Below are 10,032 nucleotides of genomic sequence, written 5' to 3'. Positions count from 1 at the left end.
GAAATGTACAATTTCTTTACTTTCTAAGTGCCATTAGTTTGTGCATAATATGCCTATGTTTGTCTACTAAAAATTTTTATTTGTCCACTTTTTAAAAAAAAGTTACATCTAAGTTAAAAAAATGAAACCATATACGTGAGGTAAACATCTACAAATTGAGTTTATTTATGAAATAAATAAATATTATTGAATATAACTTATAATTATTAAAAATTAAAAAATTTTGTGAACTTGTTTGCTCGATTTCAGTTGCTAGGGGACGGATAATTGTTATAGTTTAAGTTCAAGCACAGTATAAGAAAGAACAGTAGGTTCACTCCCCTAAATATCGTGCTAAAGGTTGTCCTCGCGCATGACTGCTGCGCATGATTTACACAACCACCAAGAACATGGCGGCTTAGTTGTCAATTTAAACATACAAATGTTATTTCTTCTAATCTATTTTTTTTTAAATAACAAAATGAGTGAAAGAGGCGGTTATTGTTGCTGTATCCATAATTGTAATGTTCTAGTAACCCAAAAAGAGGAATTAAAACAACATTATTTTGATTTCCTAAAGATACCAAGGGTATTAAAATATAACCCATTTTTTCATATATTTGCAATTTCTTTTGTTAGAAAATAAGAAAATGTAATCTAATATTAGTGCTTTAGAAAACTTCATGCGCTTGGAGACTTTCTCTTTTTTTGCGCCTCTCTTGTTACTTGCTGGCACCGTATCTTAGTTTTATTGCTTGCTGGCGCCGAGAAATTTATAACTAAATATCCGGTCACGTAGACCGTCTGATAAATGTCACTTTTCAAAGAATACGGGCCATCCCGTAACTTGATGCGCCCGTCCTTACGAACAAAGGTAGGGTAACCAGGCATTGCGAGCCTCTGTGTTCCAATGCAGATAGATCGTGCTACTTATGCTACTTAGCAAAGAAATAATCAGCTGCGACATAGCCTTTTAGTTTCGTGCGTGCATTACACTTGCCAGGCTTGTTCGCGTGCCGCGAAGCCAGCAAGCATTTATCTTTTGATTTTATTTTTACTCTTATCTCTATTATTTTTTGTACATTCTTTTTTTTCAATTAATAAACTATATTATTACTGCAAAATCTAGTGAAGTGTTTTTGGAAACTCTAACATTTTTTGGTCCTTCGAGCCGGATAGTGTAAATCAGTGCGGAATTTATACTATTCAAGTTTACAACAATTTACTACAATAAGTCAGAAACACGAAACATTAATTAATAACCAACAGGAGTTATACGGCCGCATTGTAAGAACCGTAGACAATTTGCGTAAGCTGGGAACAGAAAAAATAACAGTTAGTGCAATAGAAATTAGAATCAATCAGCTGGATGCCAATTAAGCAAAATTTGAAAAGGTTTATGATCAACTAAGAGATGAACATTGGGAACAAGTGAAAACCCATGCCTACATTACTAAAGATCATTATGCAGGCGTGGAAGAAGTTTATTACAATCAGCGAGCTACTTTGGAAGAAATGATGTTAACATTGTCGCCCTCAGCAGGGTCTTCAAGAGCACCGGAATCTCCGCGCAGCTCGGAGCCTCTTCGAAGCCAATTACCAAGGTTGCAATTGCCTACCTTTTCGGGACGTTTCAAGGATTGGCCGAATTTTAAAGATTTTTTTCAGTCAATGGTGGGAACTGATAACTCATTACAAGAAATACAAAAATTTCACTATTTAAGAAGCAGTCTTAAGGGGGAAGCGGAACAATTAACAAGAAACATCCCGACAACTGCAGGGAATTACGAACGTGTGTGGACCATGCTTCAGGAACACTACGAAATTAAGCGTTTGCTCGTGCGCTCCGTGCTTACCACCTTTTCAAATTTGCCGAAAATGAAAAGAGAAAGTGCATCTGAATTGCGAAAAATCTTTAATGGAATGCTGCAAACCGTTGCTGCATTAGAGGGAATCCAGAGGCCCGTAGCAGAGAACGATTTATTTGTGCATCACATAATTGAACTTTTCGATTCTCATACACGTAAGGAGTGGGAGTCGGTTATTGGAAATACCACAAATCCTCCATGCTATGAAGAACTGAGAGTGTTTATGGAGAATCGTCTCCGAACCTTGGAAGCAATTTAGCCGACGGGGCGTGATTTATTGACTAAAACTGCATCTGGATTCCGAGCCACGTGAGCACTTGTTACTAACCCAGCTCCGTTGCAGAGCGGAGGTAAGCCGAACACGTGTTTTTTGTGCTACGGACAACATTATATTCTAGCTTGCCCGGAATTTCAAAAAAGGGGCCTAGTGCGCGTAAAGAATTCGCAATTGAGCATCGCTTGTGTTTCAACTGCTTCGGAAACCATCGAATCAATTTGTGTCCTTCTACCAAAAGCTGCTCCTATTGTAAAGAAAGACATCATTCAACAATCCATGAGGCCTGTTCATCCAGAAGTATGCGAACCAGAATCAATGCCTCCGCCGCAGAGCACCGAGCCGCAGAGCATCGTGTCGCAGGGCACCGAGCCGTTGAGCACCGAGCATCAGAGGACTTCAACGCATCCAGCAGCAGGAACATCAACACCGGGACGGCGCCGCCGAAATACTCGGAAGCAGCCGAAAAACCAGCCGGAACCAGCACCGAAGGAGTAGTGGCTCTCCACTTGCGTAATCTCGTAGAGTGAAAACAAGTATTGCTTGCGACTGCCAGGGTCTTCGTTACAGATAAGTTTGGCAAAAAACAGGTCGTGCGTGCGCTAATTGATCCGGGTTCAAAGGTCTCGCTTGCTTCTGAATCTCTAATGCAAAAATTAAAGCTTCCGCGGTTTTTAGATTCCACGCCTATTTTCGGAATTGGTGGAACAATAAATACACATGCTCGTGGTCGGGTAATATTTAAAATAGAATCCGGAACAAAAACTCCGTTTTCACTACAAATCACAGCATTAATTTTGTCTCGACTTACCGCCTCAGGAATTAGTTTAGAAAATGTGCATAGCGAATGGCAGCATTTATTAAGCGGATTAGAGCTAGCAAACCCAGATTTTCGAGCCTCTTTAAATATTGAATTGATCTTAGGTGCGGAAGTATATGCTATTATACTAGAAGAAGGAATTTGTAAGGGAAATATAAACGCTCCGGTTGCAATAAATACCGCGCTAGGATGGGTGCTTTCCGGAACGGCGGGCGGTGAATCGACAGGCAAAGGCGTAACCGTACATAATTGCAGCACGGAAATAGATTTGTCCGAATTAGTTAAGCAATTTTGGCAGCAGGAGGAAGTAAAAACGTCTCTTCCGGCTTTAACTGCAGAAGAAATTAAATGTGAAAAACACTTTGTAGAGACTCATCGCCGTGATGAGACAGGACGCTATATAATTCGGTTACCTTTTTTGAGCAAGGACGCAGTTCCAAATTTTCAAAACTCCCGTTTAATAGCTATTAAAATGCTTCAAGCCTTGGAAAAACGATTAAGCAAACAACCGCAGATTCATAAATTATATAATGACTTCATGACAGAATATCAACAGCTCGAGCATATGACTAAAGTAATTTCACCCGCGCCGTCGGACGAAATGTGCTGCTATTTGCCACATCATTGCGTAATCAAGTCAGCAGAGGAAAAAATTAAGATACGCGTAGTTTTTAACGGATCAGCCCAAATGGCTCAAAATATAAGTTTAAATCAAGTCTTGCTAACGGGTAAAAATTTGCTCCAGAATTGTCTGCTATAATAACTAATTGGCGCCAACATCGATTCGCATTAGTAGCGGATATAGAAAAAATGTATAGATAAATATTAGTTGACGACGTTGATAAAAATATGCAACGTATTGTCTGGCGCAATGACCCTGCTGAGAATATAAACGATTTTCAGTTAAACACTTTAACTTATGGGCTTGCTTGCGCACCATTTGTAGCTCTGCGAGTATTGCAACAACTCGCGGAGGATGAAAAGGAAAAATTTCCTATAGGCGCTTCCGTGTTGCGGTCGGAAACTTACATGGACGATATCCTTACCGGAGCAAGCTCCGTACCCGAAATACGCGCTTTGATAAAAGATTTAGTTGCGATTTGCATGGCAGGCGGTTTTCCCTTAAAAAAGTGGGCTGCGAGCTCAAAATTAATAAAGGACATAATTCCCAAAACAGAGCATCAAAATCAGTCTGTCGTTTGGCAATCCGTTGAGGGACATCCAATTTTAGGAATGCAATGGAATCCTAGAACGGATATGTTTGCATTTCACATCCATTTAATTGCAGAAAAAATATACACGAAAAGGAAAGTCCTATCAGATGTTGCACAACTGTTTGATCCGCTTGGGTGGCTAGCACCAGTTATCATTCGCGCAAAAATTTTTATTCAAACATTATGGTTAAAGAATTTAGATTGGAATGAACCCCTGTTGAAAGAAGAGCAAGATTTTTGGTTAAAATTTCAAGCGGAACTGCCTGAATTACAGAAAATTGCCTTGCCTCGCTGGATAAATATTCTTGCCTCAAATTGTAGTATAGAAATCCACGGATTTTCAGATGCATCCGAGAGAGCCATTGCTGCGGTTGTCTATTTACGAGTAACATGGACTAGTCCGGACGAATATAATGATTTTCATTTTTCCAAAATTTCGCTTTTGCAATCAAAAACTAAAGTTGCTCCTTTAAAAACTGTTTCCTTACCGCGATTAGAATTAAATGCCGCCGCTCTATTAGTACGTCTAGTAAATAAAATAAAACTTGCTGCGAGTTTCAAGATTAATAGAGTTTATTTATGGTACGATTCTACGGTTACTTTAGCTTGGATACGAGGACATTCTTCGCGCTGGTCAACATATGTAGCTAATAGAGTAACTGAGATACAAGAAACATTGCCTGATGCTCAATGGAAACACGTGTCCGGTAACGAAAACCCAGCCAATTGTGCGTCGCGAGGAATTTCTCTGTCAGAGTTAGCAGGCCACCCGCTGTGGTGGACCGGGCCGGTTTGGTTATCACCATACGATGAATTAGATGCGAAATTATTTCATCACGAAATTCCTCGAACACATGAGGAAAAACGACCTGCTAGGGTACATATAGTTGAAAGCAAAAATCAGGAAAACGAAATGCTATTGCGATTTTCTTCACTAACACGATTATTGCATGTCACTGCTTGGTGCCGTCGCTGGCTCACAAGATTGCGAAAACAGAAAAATTTAGATCAAAATCTCGAACTAAGCGAACTTGAGAATGCAAAAAATCTTTGGATTAAGCATTCGCAAGATATATTTTTTTTTCAAGGAAATTAAGGCTATTAAAAATAAACAAACATTACGACAAAGTGCATTATTTAAACTAAATCCGTTTTTTGACAAAGATGGGATACTTCGAGTAGAAGGCCGATTGCAACACTCGCCAATTAATTACAACCAAAAGCATCCGATAATTCTCAGCAAGGAGTCACATTTTGCGAAATTAATAATTGATAAGTGCCATCGTATGACGCTGCACGGCGGAGTGCAGTTAACCTTAGCTACGATAAGGCAAAGATACTGGATCTTAAGCGGACGCCAAATTATTAAATCGTTCATACACAAATGCGCAAGGTGTATACGTTGGAAGGGAACAGCATGTTTCCCGCTTATGGGAAATTTGCCTCATGCGAGAACTTCTCCGTTACCGCCATTCTTTAATACGGGTCTAGATTATGCAGGGCCTATTATGATGCGAACCTCAAAGGGCAGAGGCCAAAAGGCCTATAAGGGTTTTATTGCTATTTTTGTTTGTTTCTCTACGAGAGCCGTTCACATAGAAGCGGTTTCAGATTACACAACTGAAGCATTTCTAGCAGCCTTTAGACGATTTACCTCTAGACGCGGATTATGTGCACATCTTTATAGTGATCGCGGCACAAACTTTGTGGAGGCAGATGCGCAACTCAGAAATTTTATAAAACAAATAACGCATAATTCCTTGATCAAAAATAGTCTAACCAATAAAGAGGTTTATTGGCATTTCAATCTTCCCAGTGAGCCGCACTTTGGAGGTCTTTGGGAAGCCGCTGTAAAATCTGCGAAATTTCATATTCATCGGGTAATCGGCGAAGCGACACTGACGTATGAAGAACTAGCGACTTTCCTAACGCAGGTAGAAGCATGCCTAAACTCGAGACCTTTACTTCCGGTCTCCGATGACCCCGAAGATTTCGAAGCACTTACGCCGGGCCATTTCTTAATAGGGCAACCTTTAAATGCTGTACCCGAGCCCTCGTTACAAGAAATACCTGAAAATCGGCTAAAACGATGGCAACTCACACAAAAAATGCGGGACCACTTTTGGCAACGGTGGTCCAATGAGTATATTCCGACGCTTAATATAAGAAATAAATGGCCTGTTGCGACGAAAAACTTAAAAATTAACACTCTATGTTTAATTCGTGGGGAGAGCACTGCACCTTCGAAGTGGCCCCTTGGGCGTATTATTGCTATCCACCCTGGAGCTGACGGTCAAGTTCGCGTGGTAACCGTTAAAACTGCAACATCCACTTATACGCGACCCGTAGTTAAAATCATCCCATTGTTTGCTGAGGATGAAATAAATCATGTTTCTGGTGCAACCGAAACATGAACATGCTAGCATAAGCAAATGTTCGTTCACAGCGAGAACGAGGCGGGCGGAATGTTAGAAAATAAGAAAATGTAATCTAATATTAGTGCTTTAGAAAACTTCATGCGCTTGGAGACTTTCTCTTTTTTTGCGCCTCTCTTGTTACTTGCTGGCACCGTATCTTAGTTTTATTGCTTGCTGGCGCCGAGAAATTTATAACTAAATATCCGGTCACGTAGACCGTCTGATAAATGACACTTTTCAAAGAATACGGGCTATCCCGTAACTTTATGCGCCCGTTCTTACGAACAAAGGTAGGGTAACCAGGCATTGCGAGCCTCTGTGCTTTTTCAGTTACTTGCTCTCTGTATTCCAATGCAGATAGATCGTGCTACTTATGCTACATAGCAAAGAAATAATCAGCTGCGACATAGCCTTTTAGTTTCGTGCGTGCATTACACTTGCCAGTCTTGTTCGCGTGCCGCGAAGCCAGCAAGCATTTATCTTTTGATTTTATTTTTACTCTTATCTCTATTATTTTTTGTACATTCTCTTTTTTTCAATTAATAAACTATATTATTACTGCAAAATCTTGTGAAGTGTTTTTGGAAACTCTAACATCTTTATTTTCCTTAACCATATAATAATCATGCAATATTTTTTAAATACATATTCTTTTTTCTTTATTACTTTTATATATTTTATATTATCTAAAAATATTTCTTTTGATTGAAGATCTAGACTGTGGGTTTTGGCGTGTGGTCGAGATAATTTATTAAATAAAACAGCTATGGAATTATATAATAATTATAGAGTATGCAAATTACATTTTGAAAACAAAATGTTTTTAAATTTTGAAAAAACAAGATTGCAGCCAAATGCAGTTCCTAATTTTCAAATAAGGAATAAAAGTATGTAACTAAATACTATAATACACACATATACTTATACATATACTTTTATTTACTTATATATATTTATTTACAGTAGAAAAAAAAGATTTAAACAAAACAAATATATTAAGTGACCACAATTTACAAATAATAGAAGTAGATAAGTTTAAAGAAGTAACAAGAGTGCCGCATGTGGAAGTACAAAGTAATAAATCAATTTCAACAATTTCAATTTTCATCATTTTTTTCTTTAGAAACAACAATAAATTACAACAAATAACAATAAATAACAACAATAAATAACAATAAATTAATAAATAATATATAGTAATAGTAGAAGTTAGATTCTTAGTAGCGATTTATTCAGTATCACATAGCGATTTAAATATCATATCAAATTAATTTTAATTCGGCGTACTCCTATTTCCCTGTGCAAAAATCCCCTAACTTGGCCTTGATGCAAAAAGCTAGCGGTGTATGTTGCAACGAGCGAGTAGTCTCGCCTCATCATTGTAACTAAGCGGAGGTCCGCTCTAATCAATAAAGATACTTTAATTCTTTTTTTAAAACTTTTCCAAACCAAGCTTTCTTTATAATTCATCAGAATTCCCCTTACAAAATCAGAAGTGGGATCGAGGCTCCGAATTCCTCAGGTAAAAACGAGGAAGAAGTGATTTCGAATATCTCATAGGAGATCGAAATAAGTTCGAAGTGAATAAGTTGTGCGCGAAAGCGTGAATTGGAACCGTGAATTGTATAAGTCAAGGAATCGTTATGAGAGATCCTAGTACATTCACCGTTACGACATTAAAGGATAAGCTGCGTGAGTTAAACCTGGTTACAACAGGCGTTAAAAATGAGTTAATCAAGAGGCTTCAAGAAGCGGATCCGTCAGGACAATGGATCATAGATCTTGATTCAACGGAGGTAGACGCGTCGGAAGAAGAGCGAAGTGAAACCTCGAGTCCGAGTGGGGCAGCAGACGACCAGGAAAATCCACCTAATAGAGAAGAAATACTCAGAAGGGAAAATGAGTTAGCAAAAAGAGAACGATCTTTGATGGCTCGAGAATTGGACGTTATGCGAAGAGAAAATGAGCAGTTACGCGTTTTGACACAAGTGTCGCAAAACGAAAGCTTCAGTGCGTCAACCTACAAGATTAGTTTGACTAGTTTGAAGGAACTGTTACCGGCCTTCAGTGGAAAATACGGAACTTTTCAGAAATGGAAAGAACAGTTGACGTTGATAAAGCAAACGTACCAACTGGACGACGGAATGACAAAGCTATTGATAGGAGCAAAACTAGAAGGAGATGCAATCGAGTGGTTCCATTCGGTACCAGAGCACCTTTCTATAACTCTTCAGGACCTGTTAGGACGTATGGAGATAATGTATGATCAGCGGGAAAAGAAGTTGACCCTACGAAGAGAATTCGAAAAAAAAAAATGGAATTATGGCGAAACGTTTGCCGAATATTTTCATAAGAAAGTTATTCTTGCCAATAAGGTCCCGATAAGCGAAGAGGAAATGGTAGATTACATTATCGAGGGGATTCCAGATGACTCCATCAGACGACAGGCAATGATGCTGCGATTCGTGGATAAAGAAGCAATGCTACGCGGAATGGAAAACATCTCGCTGCCTACAGAACATAAAACGCAACAAAAAATGGAAAAGGGAGCGACCAAAATAACAGGCAAAACAACGGGTGCATATAAGAAAAGTAGTGGTGAAGTGAATGTGAAAACAGAAGTGCGGTGCTATAATTGCAACACGGAAGGTCATATGGCAAACAAGTGTCCGATGCCTAAGCGAGAAAGAGGAGCTTGCTTCAAGTGTTACCAGATGGGTCACCGAGCCAAGGACTGCCCGATAAAAGGACGCCCGAAGTAAGAAGTTAACAGCGTGTCAACCACCATAGGAGACGAGGAAAGCGACGGCATGTCAAATGGCGAGAGAAGCGAAATTATTAATAGCGTGTCTAATAACGAGATTAAGGACTTTCATAGAAAAGTAAGTTATGAACTTGTAGACAAAACAAATGATATGAAGATTTCTCTAGAACTCGATACGTTATTAGATACCGGTAATCCAATAAGTTTTATTAAAGAAACTCTCGTGCCACCAAAATTTGTAAGACCTGTTTCATCGGATAAAAATATGTATTGCGGATTAAATAATAGTAAACTACAAATAAAAGGAGAAGTAAAAGCAAATATAACATTAAACCGGAAAGAAGCAAAGCATGTAATAATAATGGTTGTTACAGAACGTTCAATGAAGGCATCAGTTGTAATCGGTCGAGATCTGCTAATACAATTTTTTTGAAAAGAAAAGTCAGATGGCAAAATCTCAGAAGATGAAGTGATAAAGGAAATATTGCAAATATCCATAGATGAAGTAAATTGTGATGTAAAAGAAACGATAAACATTAATCCAAAAATAAGTCCCGAAATGCAAGTATCCGTTAAGAAACTATTTGAGAATGAATATGTAAAACCCGATAGGCCAGAAAAACCAAAGGTCGACGCGAAACTTTGTTTAAAATTACGAAAGAATAAGCCATTTAATTTTCCTTCAAACCGGCCTTC

General features: G+C 38.6%; 1 protein-coding gene across 1 annotated transcript; it reads left to right on the top strand.

The window, feature by feature from the left end:
* The first annotated feature begins 2,768 nt into the window (after positions 1-2,768).
* Positions 2,769-6,569, top strand: LOC139106674 (uncharacterized). The gene is made up of 3 exons (XM_070663613.1): positions 2,769-3,669; positions 3,771-5,032; positions 5,244-6,569. Exons 1-3 carry the CDS (start codon positions 2,769-2,771, stop codon positions 6,567-6,569), a joined length of 3,489 nt encoding a protein of 1,162 aa, XP_070519714.1.
* Positions 6,570-10,032: the final 3,463 nt, after the last annotated feature.

The sequence above is a fragment of the Cardiocondyla obscurior genome, linkage group LG11 (assembly GCF_019399895.1).
Source record: "Cardiocondyla obscurior isolate alpha-2009 linkage group LG11, Cobs3.1, whole genome shotgun sequence".
NCBI classification, from domain to species: Eukaryota; Metazoa; Arthropoda; class Insecta; order Hymenoptera; family Formicidae; genus Cardiocondyla; species Cardiocondyla obscurior.
This window is presented reverse-complemented; position numbering and strand designations above follow the sequence as displayed.